At 37.5% G+C, this 21,405-nt stretch overlaps 1 protein-coding gene across 3 annotated transcripts in view; it reads left to right on the top strand.

Annotated features, from left to right (window-relative positions):
• rffl (ring finger and FYVE-like domain containing E3 ubiquitin protein ligase) overlaps positions 1-21,405 on the top strand; it is a 68,018-nt gene that overhangs the window by 45,770 nt on the left and 843 nt on the right. For all 3 annotated transcript variants that reach the window (XM_039756599.1, XM_039756598.1, XM_039756600.1), the window contains 6 exons: positions 3,188-3,373; positions 14,038-14,388; positions 15,099-15,182; positions 15,824-16,034; positions 19,458-19,481; positions 19,583-21,405. The exon at positions 19,583-21,405 is cut by the window's right edge and continues 843 nt beyond it. In XM_039756599.1, coding sequence (XP_039612533.1) covers positions 3,197-3,373; positions 14,038-14,388; positions 15,099-15,182; positions 15,824-16,034; positions 19,458-19,481; positions 19,583-19,767 — 1,032 coding nt within the window. In that variant the 5' untranslated portion in view covers positions 3,188-3,196 and the 3' untranslated portion in view covers positions 19,768-21,405. The remainder of the gene's footprint in view (positions 1-3,187; positions 3,374-14,037; positions 14,389-15,098; positions 15,183-15,823; positions 16,035-19,457; positions 19,482-19,582) is intronic.

Genomic DNA, 21,405 nt, shown 5'->3' with positions numbered 1-21,405 from the left:
AAGACTCACTAATGAGCTCGTCTTGCGGTCTTGTATGTATGTCATAATCCAGTTGACGCTCAAAACCAGCCAACTCTATTTAATTTAAAGAGCAACAGGGGCGCGGTGGCGCTCAAACATAAAGAATGCTGGCAGTCACCTCCAGTTTGCCCTCTGGTGGTCATTTCGAGTGTCAACTGGATGATAAAATGCATACAAGACCGCAAGATCACCCCACACCAACTCTACCCAGAAGGGGGTGGGTTAGAGTTGATTTCACCATGCAGTATTTTTAGTCGACCAATAAGAAACGTGTACCAAGTTTCATGAAAATCACTCCAGCCATTCGGAAGTGATGCTGGAACATACATACATACATACATACACACATTGACTTTTTTTATATATAGATAGATACATAGATAGCTGTACCCCGTCAGGTAGTAATGAAACAGGACAAACTTTAAAAATCAATAGATGTTGGCACTGTATATAATCGTGATCAGTTCTGATGGGAGAGTGTTCCCCATGTGGGGAGAAAAGCACATGGCTGTGATATCTCTGGCAATCAGCAGCTACCCTCTAAAACACACATACTTCTAATCTCTCTCTCAAAAACGTTACTCCTTAACAATCTGTAGATGATAATGTCTGTTGAACAAGCAGGTTTCGCTAGCTAAGCGGAGGCAAGGAGGACGAGACGTAGATCAACTCGAACTGAGGCTGGCGAGTGAATGAGGAAGGCTCCGCCCCCCCCTGCTCTCGGCCCACAGCCACTCTCTTAGATTTGCATAAATTCATCGGTACCGCGAGCAAACTATGGTACTTAGCGAGATGAGAGAAGACACAAAATCAACCGGACGGTTGAAGCAAATTTTAGAAAACATCCAGATCTAAATCCGTTAAGTAATACTCTTGTGAAAAGTGGACAGACATACAGACTGAACACGCTTGAACCACAAAACTTTTAAAATCGTTTCTTAGCGAGTGCCTGGCAAGCATGTTCAAATGGGACATCTCCTCTATATGATTTGTTGTATCTAGCTGAAGAGGGAATATGCTGAAAATCTGATTTGTTTCTTGCATTGTTTGCTAAAAATCCTGTTAGGCAAAGGAACATTTGGATAGAAGAGTCCAGCACCAAAAATGTACACTGCTCTCATTTTTCAGTAAGAGCCTTTTAGTAAAAGATTAGCCAAATAAGTATTTGGACCAAAACTCTGTTGCTGGAGGTTTTGTCAGTGGACTGTTTTCTTCCTTATAGGCCAACTTTCTGGTACAATATTAGCTTTAACTTTTGAAAGATTCCCCTTGCTGGCAGCACTGTCCCAGTATGAGAGCTCTACTGCAGTCATCATAGCAGTGAATCAGGAACGCCATGTGAAGTCGGCAGTAACCTCAGTTGTTCATGGCAAATGAATTATCGAGGTGACCTTGGCAGCACAAAAATCCCCAAATCACCACGATCTTACTTTTTCCAGGTTTTTTATTTTTTTTCCCCCCAACTCTTTCTAGATGTCTTTTTCAATGGCAAGCATGATATGTGGCTATATAGCTATGGTTCTGAATGGGATGGAAATACATACCAAAGTAATACAGTTAGCCATACCACGTTTTTGTTATATAATTTTTAATTTTGAAAATACAGTTACCAAAAATCTATATATATAATTCACTAAGGCAAGACACCCATGGAAAGCACGCCGGAAGGGGCGTGGATTCATTAAGCCGCCGACATGTAAGACGCCTATGGTGCACGCAGGAAGGAGCCACGGCCACCAACTCCAAGACCATTGGATACGACGACAACTCGCAGAGCCACGCCCACCAACTCGGACACGACGACACAGAAAAATGGCGTCATTTACATTCGTCTGTCGTAGAGGCCACATGCACCTCCGAGCGACATTGACTGTTCATAGAGGCATGTTTCTCGCGGAGGTGAATCGCCATATGCAGCGTGTAAAACGGTTTGCGAGGGGTATCTTATGGGATCCTTAAAACAATCCTTTACAACTGAGATTAAAACACAATGAAGTAAGCAGTCTTTAAAACCGAGTTTTCGGTTACGACGCACCTAACGTGCACCATAGCAAACTGTTTTACATTCTACATACAGCAATTCGCGCTACTACCGTGGTCAGGTGTCTTGGTGGATTATATATAGAAAAGCAGCCAAAACCGCACAGAGCAATGAAAAGTCTATGTGAGTCACAGGTGCATGTTGACTGTGCAAAGTCGACAGTGACTCAAGTGATGAGTTGGAGGTGGGCACATGAGCAGTCAGGGCGCAATGGCGGTCCGCCAGTTTTCAGTCACGGACGATTGTGTGTTGGTTCATTCTGTGCATTGTTACAATGTTGCTTTTCTTGCTGACTTATTACATTACCGATTTTTCAAATGTTAATTTTCTTCCTGTGCTTAAAAATCATTAAAAAACTGGCCTGATTATGCGGCATATGGTACGCCGTGGGTTGGCTAGTAAGAAGTAAAGCAAAATGACACCTTTTATTGGCTAACTGAACAGATTACAATACGCAGGCTTTTGAAGCAGCCCATGCTCCTTCATCAGGCAAGTTGTTGTCCACAGTAAGTAGTAAAAATAAAATTTATATTGCAAGTGGATAGCGAAAAGTGCATCTTCCATTTGTTCAATTCTTTATTCTCTTGTCTAAGCTTTCTTTAATACAAACTCCCAATTGTATTTTGTGATGCTGGTATACAGGGTTGGTTGTTGCGTTATGCTCATTTCTGCCAGCACACTGTGACCCTGAATTGCATTAATCAGGTACAAGGAATGGCTAGAATGTAACATACTACTTATATAGTGTTTGTTTGGACTTCCTTTGAGGTTCCATCCATTTCAGTCACAGTAGCCATAGTGATATTTCATGTAAATATTTATAATTGGAGTTATCTTTAAATTATCTATTCAAGGGGTTAAAGTGGACAGTTATTTTTTTTGCACCATCATATATGCCTTTCCATTTTATATAAAACTTGATTGTTGGAAAAAAAAATGATGCAGTGTACCAAATGCACATAAGATAAGCAAAAGTGTTCTAACCCTTTGATATTATTGTGTATATTCTATAGAAGTTTACAGTCTGAAAACAATAAAAACACTCAAAACTGTTACGCTACTTTTTGAAAATAATTCTTTTTCCCTTTTCTTTTATCAACTTTTGCTTGTTTTCTATGTTTTTAGACACTGATAATGTGGGCCTCATGCTGTAACTGGCTATGTCTGGACACCCAATCTGCAGACGAGAGGAATGGAAACAGCCAGCGTGAGGCATACACTAACTCTGGCTACAATGCCTTTCCTTCATCCCCTGCTCCGGAACCCACCTGTAAAACCTGTGGAAGGAGGTTTGATTCTTTCTTTAAGAAGGTAAAAATGCTGTGCTTGAGTGTCTTAAGAGCTTTCTGTACTGAATCCAAATAGAAATTTGTTATGTAATCCATTGCTCTAAAGTAGGCCAGTTAGTTATTTCTATTATCATTAAAAGCTCTATTGAAAATAAAATAAATATAGTATATAATCTTCATTATTAGGACCTACGTGATATTATCCATCCATTATCCAACCCGCTATATCCTAACTATAGGGTCACAGGGGTCTGCTAGGGGTGGGCGGTATGACCAAAATTCTATTTCACGGTATCTTTCTAAATTATCCCGGTTTCACGGTATTCAACAGTATTTTTTTCCCCATGCATGAGTGGATGTTAACCACATTTTCCACTGCAATTACTGGCTAAGAATAACCTATTCCACTGTCAAGAGTATTGTACATTGTACAAAAAAAAACATTTTAATTTGCACACAAGTATTAATACAGTTTTGCATTGCCCCATAAAGTGATAGTTTTCAAGGAGGTGGCACTAATGTAGAAGGTATCACAGTGCATGACAGATGCAGTCAAAATATAGAACCTTTTTATTGAACAAATTTTGCAAAAACAAACCATAATTTTGACAACATATTTTCAACCATACAAAGAGGCATTTAGACTTAGTAAAATATCCAGAAGTGCTTGTCAAAAATTGTATTGTACCGAATATGTCTTTAATATTTTTTGTAAACCAACTACACTTTCTGTTAATGTTAACAATCTCTGTCCACTGACACGTTAAAGTGACCTTTTAAACAACTTTATCATCATTAAACTGCATAATATTTAAACTAATAAATAATAACAATAAAATAAATAATAGTATTATTACTGATAGTTGCACTATTACTTCAAGACTTCAAGCCCAGGTGCATTACACAGTATTCACCAAATTAAAATAAAACAAGTGCAACTTGGTGATGACATCTTTACCAATTGAACCATCATTTAGGCAAACTGCATTAATATGGACCTTGCTTCAAGCTAAGCTATACTGGGAAGAAAAAACCAAACTATATGTCGAGAACAAAGTCAACATTTCCACTTTATTCTCGCTGTTTATGTTGAGATTAAAGTCGACATTTCCACTTTATTCTCATAATTTACTTAATAATTAAAGTAGAATGTCGTAAACTAAACTTCTTCCTAAAATCAATGTTTAATCAATTACTTAATTTACCCCGTCATAAATTAATGCAGCACATTAAATGCTTTGTGTTACGTTCCCCGACCCAGTGGTTAATCACTACGCTTCTTAAACTGAGTTCCTTCGCACTAAGAGAAGACAGCAATCACCATACAGAATCCATTCACTTCATGATATTCCTGCTTTCTGAAAATTTAGAATGCTAAGATAAATACTTGATATCATTTTCATGATGAAATGCATTAAAGCAGGTATTACACATGCACAGTAGTGAGGCGGTAGTGCTGCTCCCTCGCAGTAAGTGGTCCCCAGGTGTATGTTCAGTGTAGAGAACTTTATGGCAGGTGTGACGAGGCTCCAAAAAACTGGATGTATGAATGGGTATTGCACAGGTTTAACTTAATTGTGCAAATGTTGGGTTTCTGATCTGCTGGTCGGAGACACAAACACAGAATTCAATGCATGTTCTTCTGAGCGGGTTATCTTTATTGCATGCATGCTGTCTCTATCTGACGTACCAAAACCCCAGTTCCTTTTTCCTTCCTTCCTTTTTCTTTCACCACATAACCAATCACCACACGATAAACGTCTTTGTGAAATTAAAACTAGTTATAAACTTAGCCCACGGAGTGTTCAGAACTTTAAAAATATCTTCGTTATACATGTTTAATTATGCCATCCATTCAGAGTTGTGCCCATCTCTGAACGAGTAGCCAGCACATCGCAGGATGAATACAAGCAAAACATACACTAGCAGGGTCAATATAGCACAACAAAACCCCTCATCCTACATGACTTTGAAAGGAAACTGAAGCACGACGAGTAAACCCACCAGAAAAACATCCAAATGCAAGGCAGGCACGCCGCCGTGCCCCCATATGATTAATGCATGCTTTAATGCATTTCACCATGAAAATTATATTAAGTATTTATCTTAGCATTCTAAATGTTCAGAGAGCAGGAAGATCATGAAGTGAATGTATTCTGTGCGGTGATCGCTGCCGGCGCCTCCTCTTAGTACAAGAAGAAGACAGTTTAAGAATCACTTAACACAAAGCATTTAATGTGCTACATAACTTATGACGGGGTTTGAGAAAATCTAGTAAATTAAATATTCATTTTATGATGAAGTTTAGTTTACGATGGTCTACTTTAATGACAAATTACGAGAATAAAGTCAACATGTCGTCACACTATTACACAGTACCCAGGTACATTACACTGTATTGAAAGCAAATAAACCAAGTACAACTTGGCTTGCAGTATTTTCCAGTAGTATAGAAACAGTATTTACACATCTGACCTTTTAAAACTAAACATATCTCCAGGTGATGGACGTGACTCCTTTTTTTCGGCAAAAGTTCTTCTGTTCATCATGTTCAACTTTACTTTTAGTTCAGTTTCGGAATGCTCTCTGTCCATTTTCACCCCGCGGCATACCTACGCTACCGCCCACTATTTGGTGGTGTAGCAGTGAAAAAGAGCCCTAGTGCAACAACTCTGTGTTTAGCGGTGTAGCAGTGAAAAAGGTCCCCACTTGAACAGTTTCCGCGCGCCACGCTCAACGCCGCTAGGCAATTTAAACCGGTGTTGCGGTATAAAAAAAATAAAAAAACGGTTTTTGGTATGAACCGGTATACCGCCCGGCACTAGGGTCTGCTGGAGCCAATCCCAACCAACACAGGGCGCAAGGCAGTAAACAAACCCCGGGCAGGGCGCCAGCCCACCGCAGGGTACATGCACACACTAGGGACAATTTAGGATCGCCAATGCACCTAACCTGCATGTCTTTGGACTGTGGGAGGAAACCGGAGCACCCGGAGGAAACCCACGCAGACACGGGGAGAACATGCAAACTCCACGCAGGGAGGACCCGAGAAGTGAACCACGCCACCGTGCCGCCTTAAGTGATATTCTGAATTTCTGAAATTTAGGAAGGTTAATGGAACCGTAGAACATTCGTTAAACTTTTAAAATGCCTTCTGCCAGGATGAGTAAATTGCTGGAGTTTGTGCTTCCTTTTTAGAGTTTAGTGCTGATGCTTTAATACCCAAATATCAACCCAACCTCTTTAAAAGGCCCCTTTTTTTGATGTTGGTGTAATCCTAGATAGTAGTGGGTCCAAGGCAGCAGCATATGCAGAGAGCATTTGGAACACGTAAAACACAAATGTTTGAAACATGGAGTCAAAAGCCAATGAGCTTTGAGTAATTTAAATGACCGAAACATGTAAAGCAGTGGAATGATCAATAGGTGCTGTCTTGTTTAGTCATTGTGCCACAACCTAATGGTAGATATTCAGTTTTTTGAGCTCAAATATTTTTTAAGATGAATGGAGCTGATATGGTTCAGTGTGGATTATTGGCGGTTGCTCACTGGTGTACCCTTAATTAAAAAATCTACACCTAGGGGTCTATTTTCTTATTGCTTCTTTAATTGGCATTTTTATATTTTTCAAAGGTATTTAAATATTATTTCAGTGACAATGTTTAAGTCTAAGATTTTGCAGAAAAATAAAAATTGTCTTAAACCATAAATTATATTGCTCTCATTTACATATGTTTCAATAATTACATGTTATTTATGTCTAAATCATGTTGCCGCATTTTTTTTCCTGTAAATGCATTCATAAATGTTGTTCATTTTTGCCGTTCAGCCTGTTCACTGTTGTCATTGTGGTGCCTTCTAAACATAGCATTGGCAGCTTATTGCCCAGTGTTATGGTAGCTGTTCCTTGGCAGGCATGAGTGTGGAAAACGAGTTTCTGTTCTTGTGATGAGGCACACTGGGAAATACTATGGTCCTTTAACTGATACGGTTTGAATGTACACTCTTGTCTGTCCTGTTTGACTTATACTGCTTACTAATATTATTTTTGGGGAGGGTGAGAGTTTCACTGAGTTTCATAACAGCATCTGTCTGCTTTGCCAAGTAGATAAAGGTAAAGTGCCATGACCCTTTCTGATTTTGCATAGGTATTCATATCAGGTGAAACACAATAATTTTTCTTTATTTCTGGAAGTTTTTATTCCAAAACTGTTTTATTAGACTCCTGAGTTAATATTGACTATTTTGGAAAACATTTTGTGGATGCTTCATACTTTGCAATCTGTTTTTGGGACTGTGCTGACAGTATTGGATTGTATAATTAATCAATTGATTGTTCAGTTAATCATTTTTTGTGTATTTTTCCATTTTAATATGTCACCTAAAAGAACAGGTATATGTAGCCACATCTTCTTTAGTAAACAAGTATGGGAATTATCTGTGGCTGGGTTGTCAATTTTGCAGGTTTTATTAAATAGATAAATCCAATTTGGCCTTGTGTAAGCATGAGAGTGGCATGAGTGACCCTAACAATGATCTGGCACCCTGTATATGGTGGCTTCCCACCTTGCACCCGAGTCTGCCAACATAGCTAGCTTCAATGACCCTAAATTGGGTTTAACAATGTAAAATTCCATCTACCTTCATATTATCCATATTAAATATAAAATGATTTAACAGATGTTTATTAAATTTGCTAAACGTGTAGGATAGCTGAACTACTGCTACTACCAATACTGTACTACTTGTGACACAGGCTACACAATTCTTTTTTGTTCAGCACCTTGGAGGCCTTAAATTTGCAAAAAGGCATATTGAAAAGCTAGCAAGTATTGGTCAAGTTGTTTGTTTGTTTTTTTGGTTTTTTGTTTTAAGTATGGTAAGTTGTTTTCACTTGCAGATGGCACCATGTGTCTGTGCTGCCAAGGGTGGAAAAACTGGCAAGCCACAAGGAGAAGTAAAACACTGGACAGGGACATGAAAGACTACGTGTATACCAGAAGACCAGGGCAATGCAGTAAATACTAAAGTACCAAAGCCCGAAATGTAAACCAGGGTTCATTGTTGAAAATACAAAATAGGATTCCTGACTACCTGAGGTTCAAAACTAACTAGAAAGCAAGATATTTGGAGGCTGTCATAAAGTTGAACAAGGTGACAGACGCAACACCAGTTTAAATTGCCTCACTCCTATACCCTCATGCATTGCGACTTTGGAGGTGCCCTCTTAACAGGGAGAATTTGTGTCACAGTAACAAGCATCCACAAATAGCACTACAAAGACACGATAGCACCGAGATCTAACAACAAACAAATGAAATCGCTATTCCCAAATCAAAATAGAAGTATTAAATAAAAGTGAAAAAATAAACAGTAAATACTCATACAAGCTTCATTTAAATTAGGAGAGGGTTAGGGTTAGACATAAGACATAAATACTTCTAACGGGGAAAGAGACATTCTCATTGGTGTTAGCAGTTCAATCTCTTATACTCGTACTATGTAGTTTTAAGCCTTTGAATATTAAAGTTAAAACTCTTACCAAAATGTGATAGTGATAACAATTGTATTGCGTTACAGTAGTGAGAAGTCTATTTTCATTCCTTGAATTTCCTTAACTACCATCTAATCACTTACTCCAGCATCAGGGTCTGCTTTTTCATGGCTGTTAATAAGACACAGGCACAGACTTTTCAGAATAGCAGGCGTTGCCTTACGGTAGAGCAGCCTCCCCCATGGGCAGCAGCATTATGTGCCACACTCACACATGTGGTAAGCAGACGGAAATTGTTAATTTGAGTTAATAACATGAATAACAAATGGTTTAAAAAGTTTACGAGAAATCAGTGCACTAACTTCCATTCCCTGATGTGCAACTTTTGTTTAAGTTGAATAACTAAATGATGCATTGAAGCCTGAGGGTGGAAGTAAAATATTGACCGCCATAAACAAAATATTTCAAAACCTCAAAACTGCTGGCATTTTTATAATGATTGTTAATTATTTGTAATTCAGTTTCTATGTAAAATTTATAACTCACTATTTTCTTTGCAGTTGAATACTTAGTGCCACACATTATAGAAGCAAGTTCATTATTTTTGTCATGTTTATTAGTACCTTTGGAAAGTTTTTTTATTGCAAATTATTTTTCAGATACAGTATCCTAAATGAGTCTGTAGGCAGTCATAGTTTTCTTCAGATTAAGTCATTTGGGTGCAGGTCATTTACATTTACATTACATTTCTGATGCCTTTATTCAAAATGACTTGCAGGATTTATGATACAATTGGTTACATTTCATTTTTTGGTTTTCCAATTGGAGCACAAGTAGGTCAAATGACTTGCTCACAGTCACACAATGTCAGGAGTGGGATTTGAACCCACAACCTCAGGGTCTGAAGTCCAAAGCCTTAGCACTACACCACACATAAAATACATTTTCCCTGCAATAAATTAATACAGTTCAGTCTTTGAGTTACCATTGATCATCAACCAAAGCTGGAAAAACTAGTTACTTCAATGTGTATTTTTTATTTCATCATCATCATTGAAAATCCCTCTATCTGTGTTGTAGCCTGCTGATCAGGGGTTCTTTCGGGATTGAAGTAAACTAGTCCCTATCCTGGCCACACTAGGCACAAGACAGGAGCCAGTGTGGAGGTATGCCCTGTGATGGACTGGCACTTATAGTAAGACAATTCAGAGCCGCACATTAGCCTAATAGGCCTGCCTTTGGGATGTGGGAGGGGAAAAACAAACAAAAAAACAGATAAGCTCTACATAAGCAATATAACCAAGCCAAGAATCGAATTTACGAACCTGGAGCTATGAGGTAGTAGAGCTTACCACCATGCCACCTTTATTATAGAAAAAACAGCACTTAATCTTGTTGACAGTCGGTGGCTAACAGCACCCATAAGTTGACTGGACAAACGAGTTTAGCATATACCATGAATGTTTAACTAAAGAATGTTGGCGAAGCAGTCACACCAGCTCTACATAGCCAGTGATCATTTGAATAATGCCATAATTGAACCCCAAGACCATGTTTCAAAAACCATCTCCTGTTGGATATGTACGGAGATAATTGTGGGAGTTAGTTGACTGGGTCTGAAACAACAGGTTACTCACCCCGTTCACCATACAGTGTTTTGTATTATAGTCATCTTTAATAAGTTTTATATTTAATGCTGTGTAAATAATAATAATAATAATTCTTTACATTTATATAACGCTTTTCTCACTAGTGAAAGGGCTCAACTTTCCCAATAAAAGTTTAAACTCTGGAGGCAGGCAGTGAATTAACTTTTTCACTAAACTCACATAGGGCTATAAACCTGGACCAGTCGGAGGCCTCTGTTTCTGTGTCTGTAGCAGTACAGATTATTCACATCAAGTTGGGCAGATAGTAGATCCTTTTTTTTTTTTCAGAATACAAAGCACTGCACTTTGGACTCTGCTTTGTTTTAAGCGGCTTTTACCACTTCACCTCACCCAGCTTGAATCGGAGCATTAGAACTAAAAAGTAAGATCTCATTTAATATTAGTGGTGGAAAAAATATGGTCTACACAAAGGTTTTTATCAATGGGAATAATTACCTGTGTAATGAAAGATATAGATTGGAATAAACCAGTTTCTATTTTTGTGCGCTGTGAAAGATTCAATATATAACAAAGGGAGGTTGACTGGTTGGTAAGAATGAGTTGAATACTTGGTTATAAGGAGATCAAGACTTAAGTTGTGTTTCAAATAGTTGGAAACACCACATATGACTATGTATTATATTTCTAAAATAGTTTGTAGAATTAGGGGGCTTCACTCACCAACCCCCTGACCTGTGCTATGTGCCAGCCACTTTGCGTCTCTGCCACTCACGTATGTGGATTTCACTTTCACCAAACAACAAATCTTTTAATTCCCACAGATACACCTCTTCATTGGGAAGAAACATTACTTTACCCTGATGGCAACACAAATTAGACGATCTACAAGTCTCCGTCCTAAACTTTAAATCCGAACAATATCTGCATACTTCTGTCATATCACCTATGTCCATATATATTCAATCTCTTTTCGCTGTTCTGTTATTTCAACGAGTAATAATTTTCATTTTTTTGCACTAATGCGATCTTTGCTATAATTTTTTTTGGAGACTTTCATTATCTCTAACCTGCTCTGCATGTGTATCTTGCCAACGTTTTTGAACCTCTTTACAACATTCTACTTTGTCTTCTACTCTTTGTCTGTAATTTCCGACCCCGGGCATGGTTAAATCTCTTGACACAAAGTCTCGTCTTGCGGAACATGAAATTATTTCTCTGAAAAAGTCTCATCTCGTCTCGTCCCAGGCTAAAAAGTTTCGTCTCATCCCAGGATTTTTTTATATAATAGAAATATATATATTGATTATCTATGATGCAAATATTATTTCAGAAAAACTACCATTAAAAAATGCAAAAATTATAAAATATTTAAATTGGTAAAAGGGAGAAATGTTAGCATGCTTTCAAATAAAAAGAAAAAAATCTCCAATTTCCAGGGTGGAGATGCACCTGGGAGGCCGTATCACTCTAACCTGTGTTGTTATGGCGCCTGTGCCACTATGCTCCTATAGCCTGTTGCTGTTCTTCCCATACAAATGCAACGGTGACGCATATTACATTTGCAAAGAATTCACAGTGGTGAGAATGCATTATGAATTGCATCTTTGCAGTTAGTGCAGGTGCCTTCACAACTACAAGATACAGTACTGGGTTCAAAGTGTATGCCTTTCACCATTTGTGTGGAGTTGGCTCTTTTTTCCTGTGTCTGATTAGGTTTTGTGCTGCATGCCAAAACACTCATGTTGGGTTAGTGGGTGACTTGTGATTTAGCCTGGAATTAATATGTGTATGTGTGCCTTGCAAAAAAAAAAAAAAAGGCACCCCATTTAGGGCTGATTTCTATGATAGCCTTTGGTCCCAGCAATTCGAAAATTGGATAATGTTCACTAAGTAGGTTGAATAGTTTAATTTAAAAATTCACTGCCTATTAAAAAAGCTTACCCCATTAGAAATTTTCCCATTTTATTGCTGCACAACAGTAGATTTAATTTGGCATTTTGGACAGTGATCAACAGAAAAGGTTTTTAATGTCAAAGTGAAAACTGATCTGCAAAGTGGTCTATATAAATAATACATCTAACACAGTGTAAAAAAGCCAAACTAAATTTGTTGTGATTCAAAGTTGTATAACAATAAAATATGAAAACTTCCAAGGTGGTATGTACTTTTTGTTTTTAACTTTTTATTGCACCTTCAGTATGTAGCCAGTAAACAAAAATTATAATTGGAGTTTAAAACAAAGTGCTGCCAGCATAGTTCAGGTGGGAACAAGCCTTGTGGAGCAGATAGATCATTGAATCGTCTACTTTTCTTTGTCCATTAGCCAAACTGCAGTGGGTACAGGTGGTCTACTGCAAGAGGAGTCATACAGGTCCAAGATAAGCCTCTCAAAGGTATTCATGGTGTGGGACGTTAAAGTCATCTGTCTGTAGTCATTAAGTGAAAATTTGGAACTGGAATAATGCAGGATGTTTTCCACAACACCTGACATTTTCTGGGCCCTTAGTGACAGAGTGAACAGGCAGCAGAGGATACCACAAAGCTGGTCAGCTCAGGCCTTAAATATTTGAAGGTTGACTCCATCCAGTTCCATGCCTTTTCCTGTGTGTAGCCTCCATAGTTGTCTCCTCACTTGGTCATCAATTATAGACTGCCCATACTGATAATCAGAGTGGGTTCAGCTCTGGCCATAGCAGTTGAAGTGATGCAGTAAGAGTGTGTGTGTTGGTTTGGGTGGATTGGTCAATGGAAGAAGGTGGTGGAAAGAGGGACAGGCATTAGCTTTTTCTGTAATCCATTACAGCACCTGAGCCCTGCATTGCTTGAGTTTGGTAATTATGTAATTATGTTATTCTGAGTGAGTTTGTTTTTTGTTTTATTTCTTGTTGTAAGTATACTTCCCTTTTCAGAGATGAGAAAATTCTTCAGAAGTATTCCACCATGAAAATAAAATACAAAGTACCAGATGTCCTTAAGAAATCTAGGATCACTTTCAGCTGAAAACCATTTTCAGCAAGCAGCGTAATAATGACAAGCATGGGTAGATATCCAGGGCCAAACCATTGATCTCACAAATTGCATTGCTGTTCATCTCGAGTTTGTATAAAGACTATCTATAGGATTTCTTTGATTTTTGGCAGAATTGGCTCTAAATTGGTCATTTATAGCCTTATGTTTGCCAGGAAAATAAGTGTGTCCCCAGGGAGTTAGTAGCCTTAAGAAGCATATGGAAGAACTGTCATTTACTTGTTGAATGTCAAGAATGAGCAGCCCAATAAAACCATTGGCCATGGCTAACATGTTATTTGATATAGAGGTAAAGTTTAAAATGTTGAAAATTATGGCAGGTAGGCACATTCATTCTGGAGCTCTGCGAAACAGTCAGCACATTAAAGTCTCGCTGAACCACTAAAAGAATATTTACTTTATTACTGCAGGGGGTGATTAAAAGGTAGTAGAATTTTAAGCTATCTCTTTAGTGTCAGACTCTTGTGTTTCTGCAGGTTCGTTTTTGCCATTTGGTTTTTATACTCTAAACTCTTTTTTTTGTGTGTGTGTTTTGTTTTCTTTTGTGGCTCCTCAGCTCGTATGTATAGATTGCAAGAAGAATTTCTGCAGCAACTGTTCCTCACAGCTCTTGGGCCCTTGCATGTGCTTTATCTGCCATCGTTTACATGTCACAGCCTTTGAAAGAGGAGAACTCATGAAGTTAAAGGTGAAGGAACTGCGTGACTACCTTTCTCTGCATGAGGTCTCCACTGAGATGTGTACTGAAAAAGAGGACCTGGTGCAGCTTGTATTGAGTCAGCAGTCTGCCGTGGAAAGAATGAGAAGCAGTGTTAACCCATCCCAGGCCCCTCAGCCAGGGTCTGTAGGTAATGAAACATCATCAGCCACTCAAGGTGCTTTCCAGATGCTTATTGAAGATCAGCAGGTATAGTTTCGTTATCTTCTATAATTTTATATAGTCTTTTATATTTAATTGACTTCTTCATATTATCTCACATCATTAGAAATGTTTTGTGATTGTTACCATCTTTGCATTGAATAAAACTGGACTGCACTAAACACAGTTGGCGAGCATTGCAAAATGGGCACAGTCATGACTATTGGAACATCCCTAAAAGTACTGTTGCGGATAAGATTTGACCTGATGTGTTTTATGTTTCTGCAGTTGAAATTTCCAATTAATTGAATGACCACAAACTGAAAGCACATTTATTTCAGCATTATTAAGGTGCTTGGTAGGGAGAAATTCTCACTGGATGTATTCCAGTACTAATTCATTGCAGAAAATATTTTTGAAGTATGGTATATATTGACCTCCTAGGAAGAAGAGTATTATGCTTCATGACTACTAGTGGTTACAAATTTTACTTTTTTTTTTTTTTTTATTACTCTTAAGACTAAAGATAGTTTGCCCTAAATATCCATTTTCAGTACATCTCCACTCTGTAGTTTGAAATTTATTACATTGTTCTTGATTGCAGTATTTTTAAAATATTTATTCTCATTTAGGAAAGGATGTGTTCAATCTTGTATGTTGAAATATTTCAAAAAGAAAACATTCATTACTTTTAAACATTTGTTCACCTTGATTTGTTGACAATTGTAACTTGGTGTGGATATTAAACTTTCCTGTAGACTACAGCAACGTCAACTTTTTCCAGCCGAGAGGCAGAGACACCAACACTAGGAGATGAGCCCCGGACAGAAGAAGATGCGCAGGTATCATAGCACAGGGTTGACTTTTAATACGTAGAGGCTTCTCTCTATTGAAAACTCAACTGATATGTCATTACGGTCATCTTCAAGCAAACATTTATATTAATAAACACACATTATTATCCTTGCATTTGAAGCTGGCTCATAGGTCACCCAGAGCTCACTTTTCCCAAAATTCAGTACATTCTCAAAATGAAAGTTGTTTGGGCACCATAAAAAGAAATACAGGTTCTTTGTCTTTGAAAGAGCCATTTTGTTCCCCCGCTTTTTTTTTTTGTTTTTGTTTTTACTTTATTTTAAATTTTAATGCTACTGGGTTTTGGTGACCTCTAGAACTGAAGGATTTAACTTTGTGTCGATATGAATAAATTTTTACTAATATTGTTTAAAAAAATTAATTGAAAAAATGTGTTTCTTATCATATATAATAAAAATGGGATGTGAAAGATTCTGGTAGGCTTAACTAAGAAACTATAACATTAATTTGAGTTAGGTAGTTATGTTTTACCGGTACAACCTTTTTTTGTTTTTTTCTGATTTGTCTTTATTAATGTACATACCAGGATCATTTTGTCTGTATCTCATTGTAACTCACAGTAGTCCAAGTGCATTAACATTAAACTGCATGTTTATTTATTTTCCAGTCTTCAGATGTTGAAGACATGTCCGTTCCTGGCCGTAGAGCATCCTTGTCAGACCTGAATAGTGTGGAGGACATCGATTCACTGTCTGTTAGGCAGCTTAAGGAGATTTTAGCCCGTAATTTTGTAAATTACAAAGGATGCTGTGAAAAATGGGAGCTAATGGAAAGGGTCAGTCGACTTTATAATGAACAGAAGGATCTCCAGAAATTGGGTAAAACTATGTATATAAACTGTGGGTGTGTGTATAATATATATACATGTATGTGTATTTATGTATGTATGTATGTATATGTATGTATGTATGTGTGTATATATGTGTATATAATATATATATGTGTCTGAGTGTGAGTGTATATATAATATATATATATATATATATATATATATATATATATATATATATATAATGTGTGTGTGTGTGTGTGTATGTGTGTATATAATATTTGTATGTGTGTGTGTGTCTGTATATGTATATATATATGTGTGTGTGTATGTATATATATATATATATATATATATATACAGTACATACATACTGTGGTGGGCTGGCGCCCTGCCCGGGGTTTGTTTCCTGCCTTGCGCCCTGTGTTGGCTGGGATTGGCTCCGGCAGACCCCCGTGACCCTGTAGTTAGGATATAGCTGGTTGGATAATAGATGGTTAGATATATATATCTATACTAATAAAAGGCAAAGCCCTCACTCACTCACTCACTCACTCACTGACTCATCACTAATTCTCCAACTTCCCGTGTGGGTGGAAGGCTTAAATTTGGCAGGTTCATTTCTTACAACTTCCTTACAAAAGTTGGGCAGGTTTTATATCGAAATTCTACGCGTAATGGTCATAACTGGAAGCAGTTTTTCTCCATTTACTGTAATGGAGATGAGCTTCAACGCCGTGGGGGAGTTTCGTGTGACATCATCACGCCTCCCACGTAATCACGCAGTACATAGAAAACCAGGAAGACCTCAAAAAGCGCTGAAGAAAACATGCATTATATAATTGAGAAGGCAGCGAAACAATAAGAAGCGGCGAGTGACATATACAACCATATTCATGAGTTCTGCTACTGAAACAAAGCACGATGTAAACCTACACTTTAAATTAAGTTCATAGACAGGCTGCGCTGGCGTTTGTAATTTAGTGCCTGCCCATATAAGGCCGTCCGTCAGCGGCAATCCAATAGCAAACTGCCACGGGTAAATATTCACGGGTGAAGGACTGTGCTTATGGAGAGGAAGATGAGATGGTCAGGGTGGTGTTTGACACAAACTCAGCGAAACTGCGAGAGAAAGTTTTAAGTGCCAGGACTAAGGTAACATTAAATACAGCCATGGACATAGCACGAGATGGCACCAGCACAGCTGGGAACCTTCGATGCATGTACACCGAGTGGCTCACGTGAACTGACGCAGTGCACAGATAAAAGCAACAGTTCCAAAGAGCGCTGAACAAAAACTGAATTACACAATTGAAAAGGCAGCAAAAAATATGAAGTGTCTAATAAGCATATTCATAAATCCAGCTACTGCAGAAACAAAGCACACGTTGGAAAAAGTCAATGTCCCGCTAAAGGAAGACAGTGTAAAAAAAACCCGTGCATGCAGTGTGTCAGGTCTCAGATAAAGAAGAAGACGAGCTGTTTATTGATGCAGTAAGAAACGAATCGATGAATGAAACCTGTCATCTTTACAACGATTGACAAACACGGAATGTAACTTGAACACAACACATCCTACAAATACGAACCTGATTGAAAGAAATAATGATAATCAAATCCTTGATGACAGCAACACTCAGTAACACTCACAAAACAAATACTGTATATTGACAGTCATGTTACGTTATTTTTAAAATGTTCCCTTTTCTTTTCTACCTTTTTAACACACTACTTCTCGCTGCGACGCGGGTATATATATATGTATATATATATCCCGATCTACATACTCGAATAACGGATACTTTATTCGCCATCAATGATTGTTTTGGTAAAGCCATACTCAGTGTATTCATTAGATGAACGGTAAAAAGTAAGAGCGAGGGAGGATGACTTATTGAGGCATGCAGGCTGTAGTCTTGCGTCAACTCTATCTGAATTGCGATCACATTTGAAAAATATATCTTTTCAAGTTCTATTTAGTCCATATGTGTCAAACTCAAGGGCGGGCCACATCCGCCCGCGTGTAATTATATCCGCCCGCGAGATCATTTTATATACTGTATTATTGTTATTAATGGCCCGGTATATGAAGCGCTGGTAACACAATAAACTACAGATCCCATAATGCAGCGCTTCAGCTGCCTTGCCGAACACTTACCGCGTTAATCAAGTCTACCTTATGATGCTGCAAGTTATTGCGGCTAGAGTTATTGCGCACTGAGTTTGCACGGCGCTTTGGTGACTTTGAAGAACAAAAAGTCCGTCTACATGCGGCTCGAACCTTGTGCATGTTTGGTAGCACATATCTGTGTGAGAAGCTCTTCTCAGTGATAAAGACTAACAAAACAGCACACAGGAGTCGCCTCACTGATGAGCACCTGCAATCCATCCTGAGAATCTCCACAACACAGAACCTCACACCAAACAGAAACGAACTTGTGGCCAAAAAAAGATGCCAGGCGTCCAGCTCTAAAATGACATATGAGCAAAGACAACTGAATGATTTGATTTGTTATTGCACGTAAGAGCGGAGTCAACCGTTTTAACAAACAGCGTATTGCACTGATACTGAAATAGCTGTGTGTGTATATATGTAGATATGTATGTATATGTATATATATGTTTATATACAGTATGTGTGTGTGTATGTATGTATGTATGTATATATATATGTATTTGTGTGTATATATGTGTGTGTATGTATGTATGTGTGTGTACAGTATATATGTGTGTGTATATATGTATAGATATGTATATATATATATGTTTATGTGTGTGTATATATATATATATATATATATATATATGACAACAACACTCATCACTCACAACAGTGACAAAACAATTACATTGACAATCAGGTTACGTTATTTTCAAAATGTTTCCTTTTCTTTTCATTGCTTCTTTAACACACTACTTCTCCTCTAAGCTTGGTATTTTGCTAGTATATATATATATACATATATATATATATATATAGCTAGTATATATATATATATATATATATATACACACACACACACACACACACACATATCCTACCATCCATTTTCCAACCCACTGAATCCACCTAACCGGCATGTCTTTGGACTGTGGGAGGAAACCGGAGCGCCCAGAGGAAACCCACGCAGACACGGGGAGAACATGCAAACTCCACGCAGGGAGGACCTGGGAAGCAAACCTGGGTCTCCTAACTGCGAGGCAGCAGCGCTACCACTGCGCCACCGTGCCGCCCCACACACACACACACATAAAATCTTTAAATAATTTAGTTTAGCCAATGTAATATATTTTAGATGATGGAACAGACTCTGAAGAATGTGTTCACAACATGTGTTTGCTCTCTCTTTTACATTTTAGAGAGACATTTTTAAGCTAACCCATAATTTTGCATTTAAGCATGTTGTTGCATGCTGTTTGTACTGCCAGAATTCTTTAAAACTAAAAAATAAATATTTTTCTTTTTTTGCAGTTTCTAATAATGAAGCAAACAGTGGTAAGTGTTAGATAGCATTTTTAAACTCTACCCTTGATTCTTAATTAGTTCTTGCCACAACATACTAATCTACTTTTTCCCACTTGTCTTTGTTCCGTCAGGAGATTCAAAACCTCCTAGTGGTGTAGATGAAAACCTCTGCAAAATTTGCATGGATGCCCCAATTGACTGTGTTCTCCTGGACTGTGGGCATATGGTCACTTGTACAAAATGTGGCAAGAGGATGAGTGAGTGCCCTATCTGCAGGCAATATGTAGTCAGAGCTGTTCACGTCTTCCGATCCTGATGTTTGTGTGTTGTCCCTTCGAACAGAACTATGTGCTCCTCCTGTTCTTTAAGGCAGATTTTTTCAACTTATGCAGAAGTGAAATATTTTCCAAGTATTTTCATTCATGAAGAACCATGAAGTTTTTCCAATTGCAGCCACAACTGCAGCATGGCAGCAGTACAACAAATAGAAACTATCATGTTGTAAATTAAATGCATGTTGACAGTTTATGAGTATAACCAAAATTGAGAGCTGCTAAAGAAAATGTTTAGGAGTTTGGTTCTTGCTTACCAGATAAATTACTTAATTAATGATCAAGCTATAATTTATTTAATTATGAAAAAACAAAATGTTTTTAATTTAAGTCATTTGAAGGATTTTTATGGCTTTAAAAAATCAAAGCCGTCTGCCTTACCCGGAATTTTGTCCATAATTTGTTTTGGCTTAGCTGAACAGAACTTGAATATGGCTGGTTTTACATCAGGTATATTTGTGGCACTGATGACAGAGTAGTTACTTGAAGTTGAAAGTAGGTAGGCTGTCTTGATTTTCTGTGTTTTTGAGCAGAGAAAAACCAAATTCATTATCAACGAACTATGTTTTGATTTATTAGTTACATAACAACTACTTCACAGCACTTTCTTCTTTACTTCAGATGCATGTCTGAATGTTAGGCAGTGTTTTGAACTAATTTATCTACAAGAAGTTTGCATAAATGTTTTTTAAAGAATTTGCTGCTGTTTCTTTCCAAAGATTAAGAAAAAGCCTTTAAAAAAAAAAAATTCCAAATTTACCGGACCAGGAAATTCTTTCATGAACTGCAGTCTATCACAGAAGTAACTGATTGTAAGGTGTCTGCATGTTTGTGGTACTTAGTTATAGAAAAATGATGCAAAGCAGGATAAATATGTATGCTAAATCTTTGTGTGGTCTATCGGGTTAAAGAGGCTTTGCTTATGGCTGCCCTTTAAAGCCTTCATCTATAATACAACAAGCCGTAGTCTGAATTTCTCAGATCAATCAGCCTATAAATGAGTGCATTTTAAGAAACATTTTGAAATTCAGTTTTTATTAACAGCATTACATGTGTAAACTATACATGATGATAGAAGTATTCTAAAATGTAGAAGACATCCAAGATTCTTGTCCACTGTTGTCTGCAGGCATTATTAATAAGATGCCATTTTTTGTCAGGTTTACTGACTAGCACCCTGATAAATTAATAACTTTTAATATGTACAGAAAAGATTGTGAATGCTACAAGTACTTACTATAATGCAGTATGCTTAAAGAACCCACAGAAATTTGAACTGAGATACTGGGTTAATAGTATACCTGTACTCTTTCCTTTAATTACACATAATTTTACACTTGCATTACTGTGCTCAATTTTTGCATGCCTTTGTTATGTAGAAGGAGAAAATTTGGACCAGCTTGCATTGTCATGTACTTGCCAAGAATGTTAACAAAACAGGATATGTTTTGAATGTGTGTATGATTTTCATATATCCTAATGGACCTTAGGAACAGCAAAATGCACTATGACAGTAGCAGAACTTTCAATTGTTAAAAATTAAAGATTGCATATGTTTTATGTCTAAGTTTACAAACAGAGTGTTGAAATTTTCTAAAGGTAAGGTTATAATGACATTTTCT

The sequence above is a fragment of the Polypterus senegalus genome, chromosome 6, assembly GCF_016835505.1.
Source record: "Polypterus senegalus isolate Bchr_013 chromosome 6, ASM1683550v1, whole genome shotgun sequence".
Classification (NCBI taxonomy): Eukaryota; Metazoa; Chordata; class Cladistia; order Polypteriformes; family Polypteridae; genus Polypterus; species Polypterus senegalus.
This window is presented reverse-complemented; position numbering and strand designations above follow the sequence as displayed.